Below are 12,244 nucleotides of genomic sequence, written 5' to 3' on the forward strand. Positions count from 1 at the left end.
ATTGAACCTCAACTCCTTTGTCTTTCTCTTTAGTTTTTGCTTCCTGCTATGATATATGGTTGTGGGATCTTGTTACTATGCAGTCTGGAAAAATTCCAGGGTATTTTTCTTTTTACTCCTCAGTTCCCTAGTCTTCCTTTGGCTTCTCCACAACAAGGGGTATCACTCCCACCTTGGATCCTGCTAAATCACTCCCAAGAACAAACCTTATTCCTGGAACTGACACTCTGTCAATCACTCCCACTGTTACTTCCCCAGTCTTGAGTTGGCACTCCAATCATTTCTTACATAGGGAATGCCAAATTTCTGTCCATGTCCCACAAATTACCACTCTCTCGGGTAACAGGACAGAAAGAGTGCAAATATGTTCATCTTTTACTATTAGAGACTGATTAGCTCCCCTTATCTCTCAAAATTATAACTTCTTTCCCTTCTCCCCATATTCTTTCTGAGTAAACTTTACCCACAGAGGTGAAGTCTTGATAGAGATAAGAGGAGGCACGGTGGCTCAGTGGTTAGCACTGCTGCCTCACAGCACCAGGATCCCAGGTTTGATTCCAGCCTTGGGTGACTGTCGGTATGGAATTTGCACATTCTCCCCATGTCTGCGTGGGTTTCCTCTGGGTGCTTCGGTTTCCTCCAACAGTCCAAAGATGAGCAGGTCAGGTGAATTGGCCATGCTAAATTGCCCATAGTGTTAGGGGCATTAGTCAGAGGGAAATGGGTCTGGGTGGGTTACTCTTCAGAGGATTGGTGTGGATTTGTTGGGCTAAAGGGCCTATTTCCACACTATAGGGAATCTAATTTTAAAAAACTCCATACCGAGCCCCTGCCTAGACTGTGCACTCTCTTGCAGCTTCCCGGCTCTTCTTGGGGTCTCCTTTAATACTTTCATGAATGCCACTGGCTTAGCCTCTTTTACCACATCTTTTCCCACAGTGCCTTTCTTTAATGACCAGCACTGTGACTTTATGTGTCCAACTTTCTGGCAGTGAAAATACCTTTTCCCAGTGCCCTTCTTAAACTACCGACACTATAATTTCCTGTGTCCCACTCAATTACAGCGAAAACATATCGAGGCCTTTCGCATCCTTTTCATCCTCTTGAGCTTTTTTAACCTGTGGTAAACAATTACTCGTGCTCTGTACTCTTTGCTTTATACTGTAGGATCTTCCCTTCTCCCAATTCCTATCCTTCACAGGATGAAATTCCTGCCAGAAGCTAAATTTTGACTTCTGCACCAATGCATATTCATCTGCCATCTCTGCTGCTCTTCTCACTTCTTGAACTTTCTGTTCATCCACATGAATTCTCATCATCTCTGAAAGTGAGTTTTTAAACTCCTCCAGCAGAATAATCTCTCTTAGAGCCTCATAGGTCTTATCTATTTTTAAGGCCAGCACCCATCCATCAAACTTTACTGGTTTCACTCTTTCAAACTCAACGTAAGTCTGACTTGGTTCCTTCTTTATTTTTCTGAACCGCTGTCTGTACACTTCTGGTACCAATTCATAAGCACTCAAGATAGCCTGTTTGACATCTAAATAATCTCTTGACCCCTCATCTGACAGCACTGCAAATACCTCACCAGCTGTGCCTACCAGCTTAATCTGAACTAGTGTTAGCAACAAGGTCTCTGACCACTCCATCTGCCTAGCCAAATGAAATAAAGAAGGTTTTGACATCTTTCTCATCAAAATTTGGGCAATGTTTTACCATATTTGTAGATATCACTACTATTTCTCGTCATCTCCATTCTGTTAACTTGACTTTCCTGACGATCTTGCAACTTCTAAAGTTCAAATTCTCTCTCCCTTTCTCTTTCTCTTTCTTCTCTCTCTCTTTGCACAGCTAAGAACCTTCTGTCTTTTTATTTTTTCTCTCTCTTTTTCTTCTCGTTCTCTTTCTTTATCCTTTTCTTCACTCATGGTGCTTCCTGTGAACATAGACCATTACAACGTAGTACAGGCCTTTCAGCCCTCGATGTTGTGCTGACCTGTGGAACCAATCTGAAGCCGATCTGTCCTACACTATTCCATTTTCATCCATATGTTTATCTAATGACCATTTAAATGCCCTTAAAGTTGGCAAGTCTACTACTGTTGCAGGCCAGGCATTCCACAGCCTTACTACTCTCTGAGTGAAGAAACTAGCTCTGCCATCTGTTCTATACCCACAACATTGGATCATCTCATTGGTTCGATGTTGGCAAAACAATAAATTCAAACTCAATTGGGTTTTAGTATCCTGGGGCATAATTTAAACTGAATGGTTAAATTCAAATTGTTGTCAAAACAGCAACTAGCTCAGGTATCGATTTCACAACCAAATGTTACATATTTTCAATTTTGCAGTACTCTGAGCCTGCTAGTTAGTCGTATGACAGGTGCTTAAAAGCTCTCAGTGCAAAACAGCATTCACTCTCTCTTAAAGGTGCAGTACATGCCTGAAACTTCATGACAGGGTCCAGAGGAGGTTTACAAGGATTATCCCAGGTGTGAAGGGCTTTTCATATGAGGAGCAGTTGAGGACTCTGGGTCTGTACTCAATGGAGTTTAGAAGGATGAGGAGTGATCTAATTAAAATTTGTGGAATGAGAGGTCTGGATAGACTGGATGTGGAGAAGATGTTTCCACTAGGAAAGACTAGGACCTAAGGGCATAACCTCAGAGTGAAGGGACAACTGATTAGAAAAGAGATTAGGGGAGAATTTCTTCAGCCAGTGCATAATTAATCTGTGGAAATCACTTCCGTAGAGAGCAATGGAGTCCAAGTCATTGAGTGCATTCAAAACAGATAAATAGGTTATTGTTTGGAAAAGAGTTCAAGGGTTATGGAGAGATGGCAGGAGAATGGTAAAATGACTGAATGGCAGAGCTGACTGAATGGACCTAATGGTCTCATTCTGATCCTACCTCTTATGGTTTAATAACTCCCCAACAGTACGAGCAAATCTCCCTGCCAGGAGATGACTGGGTCCCATTCTAGTTCAGGTGCAGTTTGTATAGGTTCCACTTCTCCTAAAAATGGTCCTGATGTTGCAGAAATCCAAAGAACTCCCTCCTGCACCAGTTCTCCAGCCACCATACCAACCATTTACAAAAATAACATTGTAAGATTGTTTAGGAAGAAAACAAAATAGGAAATTCCTATTCCGAGGTGATCAGAGATCTGGGCATTATTTAGATCGTGACCTGCATGCCCACTATCCTGTCAAAATTTTAGCTATTTCAATCGCACATAAGTAATACATTCAGTCCTTTTTAATGGGTTGTGATCAATCTGAACTCTCCACGTGTACATCACATCTGCTCTAAACCTTCTGCCCCTTACCTTAAATCTGTGCAATCTAGCCAATGATCCCTCCATCAAGGGGAAACGTTTCTTCCTGTCTCCCCTCTCCATGCCCCTTAAACTTTATATATCTCAATCGTGACCCTCTCAATCTCCTCTGCTCTAAGGAAAACAACTCCAGTCTGTCTAATCTTTCTTTGTGAAGCTCCCCTGTCAAGGCAACATCCTGGTAAATTTCCTCCGCATCTCTCCAGTGTACCACATCCCTCCTATAACATAAATTCTAGAACTGCACACAGTACTCTAGCTGTGGCCTTACATTTTATACAGGTGTAAGTAAGGACTGCAGATGCTGGAGATCAGAATCAAGATTAGAGTGGTGCGGAAAAAGCACAGCAGGTCAGGCAGCATCCAAGGCAGCATCCTGATGAAGGGCTTTTGCTGAAACGTTGATTTTCCTGCACCACTCTAACCCCAACATTTTATACAGTCCTAGCTCAACAGCTGTGCTTCTGCTCATAAAAGCAAGAGTAAGTATGTTTCTGGTCTCCACTACATTCCCAGGCAGTGCATTCCAGATTCCCAGCACTCACTGAGTGAAGAAGTAGTTTTTTTTTTCCCAAATCCCCTATGAACAGTGTAGAAACACACCAACATCCCCCAATCCTCATGCTTCCGAGGTTCCTACCATTCATCATGCATTCCCTTGCCTTGTTAATCCTGCCAAGGTGCACTACTTATCCAGATTGATTTCCATTTGCCACTGATCAGCCCATCTGACCAACAGACCACATTGAATGGATCATCAAAGTTACATGCCATTAAAACAGGGTTATTTGTTAAGGTCACTTTCAGCTTTTCAAAGATTATCTGACATTCAACTGACCGTACCATCTTCCTCTGTTTTTGTAGCAAGTTGTTTACAGATGTGCCTGTTGTACTGTAATTAAGCACAAATCTCCAATAAAATCTGCACTTCCAAAAACCTCATTCTATTGCATTTTATTTTAGGGATGAGGAAGTCAATCAAAGTTCTTACTTTTACTGTTCCGGTGACACTAATGGGCCCTAAAACCATCACTTTTGCTTTTATAAAATTAACTTCTTGCTAAATTTAACACCAATCTGATTGACTACAATTATTTAAACAAAGTTTCTAACTATTCTAAATGTTTCTTCCATATATACTACAAAGTCACTCAGTCGATTTTAGTTGTTAAGTCCCCAAGATACTAATGAATTGGGTGGCATGGTGGCTCAGTGCTGCCTCACAGCTCCACGGACCCAGGTTTGATTCCTGCCTCGGGCGACTGTCTGTGTGGAGTTTGCACATTCCCCCTGTGTCTGTGTGTATTTCCTCTCACAATCCAAAGATATGCAGGTCGGGTGAAGTGGCCATGCTAAATTGCCCGGAGTGTTAGGTGCATTCGTCAGGGTAGGGGAATGGGTCTGGGACGATTACTCTTCGGAGGGTCGGTGTGGACTTGTTGGGCCGACAGTCCTGTTTTCATACTGTAGGGAATCTAATCTAAATGCTTAAAAACCTCTGACATAATTTTTTATCCTCGATCAGAGTGTACATTGGTAGACAAGAACAAATGAAAAACTATGTTCATTTTTCCACTACTGCCTTTCCTTTGATTCTCCTCAGAGGAATGGCTCCTGGAAGTAGAGTGTGCATATCCAGAACTGTAGGAATATATTAATTTCCAACTTTTGATTTAGATACTAGTCCTCACAGTGCACTAATTTATGACTGAATGGTTTCTCAAGAACTGATATGTGAATCAGGGATGCTGGTTTCATCGCACACTGGGATATACCTACAATTTGTCAAGTATGGTGTGATATTTAAACTGCATTATATCTTTATGCAGTTTTGACCATGTTTATGGGCACCTGAATCTTCTGATTCACGTATGTCATACTTCATGTGCTTCTCACTGTGTTTCTCTCCAATATCTAGGTGGTACAAAATTGATGAACAATGGTGAGGGCCTCCACAATATCTGTGATGAGATTAGCTAATAATGATATGTTAATCCATACAAATAGGCTGTTCGCCATTCAAGGCAGAATGCTGTCTCACTATTCACCACTTGATTGCAAAAATAGACTACATGCTCTCAACAAAAATGTTTCTTACTGCCAATCTCATGCAATTTTCCAAGCTTTTTCACCAGAACCCATGTCATTCAGTGGCTGGGAAAATTTAGTCCTGTGACTCTATGAATGAATGTTGTAGTTGTATGCCTTTATGACTGACTCAATTTTGCAAGACATTTTAAAGATTCAAACCCAATAGAACATAGATCTGAGTGAAGCATGAAACTTCTTTAAGACATCTCCTGTGCATTCAATCAATATCAAGAGATGGGTTCACGAGGTCTATTTTGATTATCCCGTGGACAGCATTTTTACATAATAAATCGATCATATTTTATTATTGCTATAGAACCTTAGCCACGTCCTGATTTGTTATTTTTCTGCTTCACCTACAGTTCCTCCAGTTATTCGTGTGTACCCACAAAGTCAAGCTCGTGAACCAGGAGTGACTGCCAGTCTCAGGTGCCATGCTGAAGGCATTCCAAATCCTTCGATCAGTTGGTTGAAAAATGGCGTTGACATTATGACAAAACTATCAAAGCAGCTAACCTTGCAAGGTAACACGTTATTTGAGTCTATGACTAAACTGCACAGATGCTTCAACATCAGCCAATATGCAAAATATTGCACTGCTTGATTCATTGAACAAATCATTGTCTAGTGCTTCTAATTAAAATCTAACAGCACAATTTAATGCTCATCAAGAAAATATACAGGTTTGCACTTTGTGTGTTGACTGAAGAGAACATGACACAGTTTTAGACGCCATCTGTTGCTGTTGTTTTATTATTTTTGGACAAACCAATTAGAAAAATCCCTAAGCCATCTGGTAGGCTGTTTTGGTTTGCTAGAAGGATCCTAGCAACCATTCTTGCCCACCAGTAAGACAGGTGTACTGTAATAGCTTTAGGCTTGGCTTGACCAGTTGTCTTCAAGGCCTTGCAAAAAGAAGTGAGCAGGGCCTCCACTCCAATAGAAGTACTTTGGTAACAAAATACCTACTGCCAGGATCTAGTATCTATGTCTTAGCCAAGTTTATGTCTGTGTCTTCTGTAGGTCTCCAGATGAACACCTTGTAGAACACAAAGAGAATTAACTGCTTAATGAAACAAAATGTGTTGTTGTGAGATTTTCCAATATAGCTTGAAGTGTTAGGGTGGGCCTGTTAGGTAATGACTAATCTGCCATCCCACTGCTGTGAAAAACCACATCTTTCACGTGACAATCAGCTCATTAAGAGCTGACAGGTGAGAATTGCAAGCTGCTTGGCAAATCACTGGTTTCAAGACAAATAGCCTGGGTCGCCAGAACATGCCAGCAGCCTCTGGGTCCTAAGGACCGCCAGTTGAAGTTGTGTTATTTCAGTGCTGACAAGAGAAAAACATGTTCCTGAAGAAATTCCCTTGCCCTAGTCTTTGAGTTGGGTTAAGTATTTCTGGCAGTTATTTGGGAAGCTTGACTCATTCGATCCCGCCATCAAAGACTGGGCCCAGTACGTGGGTAGAATGTTATTTCCTCTGGGAAAAGGACATTGAGCCAGAATGAAAAGCAACAAGTACTTCTCCTGACAGCTTGTGGACCCGCAACGTTTTCAGTTATTGGGACCCTTACTAAAACCTTTCAAGAATTGACAGGTTTGGCTTATGAATGATATGACCGTAACCTTCTCTAATTGTGAGACAGTTTTACTCAGCAATTCGAGAACCAAGGGAATTTGTATCAGGATTTTTGGCTGGTTAGGATGACAGGCAGAGGAATGTGACTTTGGTTTGACCTTTAATTAGATGCTGAGATACTGTTTGGTATGTGGGATTAATAAATAACCATGCAAAAGAGCCTGTTAGCTGAAGTCCAACCGTACTTCAAACAGGCATTACAATTGGCTGTGGCAAGTGGAGCTCATAGGTTACAGAGTATGCTGTTGGAAGTGGTCACCCTCTCCAGGCTGAGATTGGGAACACCACTTTAATGCAGACAATTGCATAGCTTCATGTAGGAAATATCCTGAACAGAGGGACTCTAGGTCAGCCCACAGCAAAACCCCAAAACAAGTCAAGCCTCAACCAAATGTTTAAAATTGTCTTCAGAAACCGGCCGGCAAGCCATTGTAATTACTGCCAGTATGCGGACTGAAAATAGCAAACAGTCCCACTAAACTTAAACTGAGTAAGAGAACTCATACACGAGGGTGTACACTTGGAAAGTTCATCTGCATCTGGTTCAAAACAGTTAAAATGCTCAACAACATCCAAATCTGAATCAATTGAAATAAATGTCTGTTGAAATGGTCACCTGGTTATAATGAAGGTCGGTACTGGCGCAGTCATTTCAGTGATCGCAGATCTCGTCTTTAACAAATTTCATCCAACCTTAGGTCTGTGCAAGATCTCAGTGAGACTGAGAACCTATACCAGGGAATCTGTATAGATTAGGGATGCAACTTTAATTCCGGTCTTTTACAAGAAGCAACTGATTCAGTTACCACTGATTGTAGTAAAAGGCTTGATGGGGCGAAATTGGTTGAGAAAGATTTACTTAGATTGTCTCTATATTTTTTTATTAGAAAATGGCTACCTGAATGAACTTCTAATGAAATACCTGGAAGCTTTTCAGAAAGATCTAGGGACAATGAAAGGACTGAGGCCAACTTGCATAGAGTCATAGAGTCATAGAGATGTACAGCATGGAAACAGACCCTTCGGTCCAACCCGTCCATGCCGGCCAGATATCCCAACCCAATCTAGTCCCACCGGCCAACACACGGCCCATATCCCTCCAAACCCTTCCTATTCATATACCCATCCAAATGCTTCTTAGATGTTGCAGTTGTACCAGCCTCCACCACTTCCTCCAGCAGCTCATTCCATACACGTACCACCCTCTGTGTGAAAAAGTTGCCTCTTAGGTCTCTTTTATATCTTTCCTCTCTCACCCTAAACCTATGCCCTCTAGTTTGATTAGATTAGATTACTTACAGTGTGGAAACAGGCCCTTCGGCCCAACAAGTCCACACCGCCCTGCCAAAGCGTAACCCACCCATACCCCTACATCTACATCTACCCCTTACCTAACACTATGGGCAATTTAGCATGGCCAATTCACCTGACCTGCACATCTTTGGACTGTGGGAGGAAACCGGAGCACCCGGAGGAAACCCACGCAGACACGGGGAGAACGTGCAAACTCCACACAGTCAGTCGCCTGAGGCGGGAATTGAACCCGGGTCTCTGGCGCTGTGAGGCAGCAGTGCTAACCACTGTGCCACCGTGCCACCCACAACTGGACTCCCCAACCCCAGGGAAAAGACTTTGCCTATTTATCCTATCTATGCCCTTCATAATTTTGTAAACCTCTATAAGGTCACCCCTCAGCCTCTGACGCTCCAGGGAAAATAGCCCCAGCCTGTTCAGCCTCTCCCTATAGCTCAAATTCTCTAACCCTGGCAACATCCTTGTAAATATTTTCTGAACCCTTTCAAGTTTCACAACATCATTTTGATAGGAAGGAGACCAGAATTGCACGCAATATTCCAAAGGTGCCACAACATGACCTCCCAACTCCTGTACTCAATACTCTGACCAAAAAAGGAAAGCATACCAAACGCCTTCTTCACTATCCTATCAACCTGTGACTCCACTTTCAAGGAGCTATGAACCTGCACTCCAAGGTCTCTTTGTTCAGCAACACTCCATAGGACCTTACCATTAAGTGTATAAGTCCTGCTAAGATTTGCTTTCCCAAAATGCAGCACGTCGCATTTATCTGAAATAAACTCCATCTGCCACTTCTCAGCCCATTGGCCCATCTGGTCCAGAAACTGTTGTAATCTGAGGTAACCCTCTTCGCTGTCCACTACACCTCCAATTTTGGTGTCATCTGCAAACTTACTAACTGTACCTCTTAGGCTTGCATGTTGACCAGGAAGCAATTCCATGATTCTGCAAGGTTCATCTAGCACTACCTGCCTTATATGTAAAAGTAGAAACAGAAATCAGAAGGTTGGAAAGTGAATGAATCATCTCACAAGTCCAGTTCACAGAATGGGCAGCGCTGGTCAGACTGATTATGGAATCCAATGGATGGTTCGCCTTTGTGGGGATTTTAAGCAAACTATAAACCACTCTTTGCAGCTGGATAAATACCCAATCCCTTGCATAGAATATTTATACACAAAGCTGTCAGGGGAGCTGTACTTAACTAAGCTGGACATGAGCCATGTGTACTTGCAATTATGGTTAGATGAGGATTCACTGAAGTAGACATCGAATATCCAAAAGAGTTGTGCTAATATTTGAAACTGCCATTTGGAATCTCATCAGCCTGTTCAATTTATCAGTGAACAATGGAGAACATTTTACAAGGTCACTGCTTACTTAGTTGCCTTGCTAATAACAGAGAAGACCAATAAAGAGCACCTAAAGAACTTGGACATAGTTCCTTGGGCATTTCTCCAAAGTGGCCTGAAGGGAAAATGGGTGTTCCAGGCACCCCAAGTGACCTATTTGGGCTACGGAGTCAGCGAGACCGGGTTACGCCTGTTGAAAGGTGATCAAAAGTGCCATGTCAGTTCTGGAGCTCGGTCTTTCCTTGGGCTGACAAATTGTTCTGGAAAGTTCATACATAACTTGGCCTCCATCTTGGCACCTTTATATCAATTTTTAAAAAAACGTCAGCCTTAGAAATGGTCACCTAGCAAAGCCATAGCTTTCAGGTGAGTGAAGAAACTGCTATCATGCTGTAAAGTGTTTGTACACTCTGTTCCCAAGTGAGGTCTGGTATTGATATGTGAAGTCCCACCCCACCCCATCAGGGTGGATTTATCTCATAGGTGGCTCAAAGGAGAGGAACACCCAATAGCATATGCATCCAGGACTTTGGCTATTTCAACGTGTAAATATGTCCAGATAGAGAAGGGGGGTTTGGTGATCATATTTGGAGTGAGGAAGTTCTGTCAATACCTTTATGGATGTTACTTTGCAATATTAATGGACCACAAACTCCTGCTAGTTCTAATTCAAGAGGATAAGGCAGTGCTGCCCATCACTTCAGGCAGAATTCATCACTAGGCTCGAATACCAAGTGCATTTAATTACAAGTTGGAACAACTTCCAGGAGGCCAAATAGCAAATGCAGATACATTGAGCCCCCCTCCTGGTGAGAGATACTCCACACTGGTTTTTAATTTTCTGGAGACACTTGCTGATAATATCAGACTTTTCATACAGAAAGACCCGGAGCTGGCAAACTTGAAACAGCTGGTGGTGTTGGGGAAAACCAAAGGGCAATCACAGCAAGAATTAACATGTTTTTGAACCCAGAGAGGCTAGATCACGGTAGAGGATGGCATATTACTGTGGGAAGCAGGAGTGATTGCCCTGAGCAAAGGTCACTGCCAGATACTGGCTGAACTTCATCAGGTTATCCAGAGGTTTCCAAAATCCAAGATGTTGGCAAAACGTTATGTCTAGTGGCCAGGATTGGATGCAGACATACCTGCATTGGTGGGCAATGCCCAGAGTGCCAACAAGGATAAAAAAAAACTGCCAGCAGCTCTCCCAAATTTGTGGGAATGAGCAGGTAAACCCTGTACTTGGTCACACACTGACTACACAGGTCCTTCCGCAGGGTCAAAGTTCTTAGTCATTGTGGACCCCCACTCAAAGTGGCTGGACATGCATAGTGTTCATTCGCCAAACATTGGGACTATGATAGAAAAACCGCACGCATTTTTTGTGATACATGAACTCCCAGAAGATGTTGCCATTGTTTACCAGCAGGGATTGCGAGTATTTCCTGTAGTGAAATGGTGTTGGACGTATAAGGACAGCTCCCTACCATCCATCACCCAATGGTCTGGCAGAAAGAGCAGTCCAAACTTTGAAAGCAGGCTTAAAGAAACCGCCGAGAGTTTCACCAGAAATCAAACTGTTCTGGTTCGTATGTGACTGTAGGACCATCCCTCATGCAATCACAGTGATGGTCAAGACTGTGGTGCTGGCAAAGCACAGCAGGTCAGGCAGCATCTGAGGGGCAGGAGAATTCGGGCCTTTCATCAGGAGTGAGGCTGAGAGCCTCGGGGTGGAGAGATAAATGGGAGTGGGATGGGGCTGAGGAGAAGGTAGCTGAGAGTGCAATAGGTGGATGGAGGTGAGGGTAAAGGTGATAAGTCAGAGAGGAGAGTGGAGCAGATGGGTGGGGAAGGAAGATTGACAGGTGGACAGGTCATGAGGCTAGTGCTGAGCTGGAAGGTTGGAACTGAGGTAAGGTGGGGGGGAGGGGAAATGAGGAAACTGGCGAAATCCACATTGATACCATGGGTTTGGAGAGTCCTGAGGCAGAAGATGAGGCGTTCTTCCTCCAGGCATCGGGTGATGAGGGAGTGGCGGTGGAGGAGGCCCAGGACCTGCATGTCTGAGAGTTGAAGTGTTCAGCCACGGGGTGGTGGGGTTGGTTGGTGTGGGTGTCCGGAGATGTTCTCTGACTACAGTGGTAGCCCCATCAAAGTTGCTAATGGAGAGAAGGCTTTACACTAAATTAAATCTGATTGTCCCAGATCTGCGGGGTAAGGGTCGGGGCAGAAGAATGGATGGAGATAGACATAGGCAGATAGAAACAGAAGTGTCAGAGGCTCTGCTCACTCTGACAGCTGGCTCTGAAAAACCTGGATTAGTCTCAACAATATTCCAAAAGATGACAGGCTGATGGAATAACAGTCTCTGTGGAGTTATTTAAGCGGCCTGTTCCTCAGGGGATCCAGTCGTGACAGGATAAGTAATCTTGATACTCTTCTGGGGGTGAGGGGTGTGGGGAGAGGAGATGGGGAGCGGTTAGAGACAAGGGTAGA

The 12,244-nt window shown here is 43.3% G+C and overlaps 1 protein-coding gene across 4 annotated transcripts in view; it reads left to right on the forward strand.

Annotated features, from left to right (window-relative positions):
* fstl5 (follistatin-like 5) overlaps positions 1 to 12,244 on the forward strand; it is a 505,241-nt gene that overhangs the window by 394,353 nt on the left and 98,644 nt on the right. For all 4 annotated transcript variants that reach the window (XM_072573289.1, XM_072573241.1, XM_072573184.1 and 1 more), the window contains one exon: positions 5,796 to 5,957. In XM_072573289.1, coding sequence (XP_072429390.1) covers positions 5,796 to 5,957 — 162 coding nt within the window. The remainder of the gene's footprint in view (positions 1 to 5,795; positions 5,958 to 12,244) is intronic.

Source organism: Chiloscyllium punctatum, chromosome 1 (assembly GCF_047496795.1).
Source record: "Chiloscyllium punctatum isolate Juve2018m chromosome 1, sChiPun1.3, whole genome shotgun sequence".
Classification (NCBI taxonomy): Eukaryota; Metazoa; Chordata; class Chondrichthyes; order Orectolobiformes; family Hemiscylliidae; genus Chiloscyllium; species Chiloscyllium punctatum.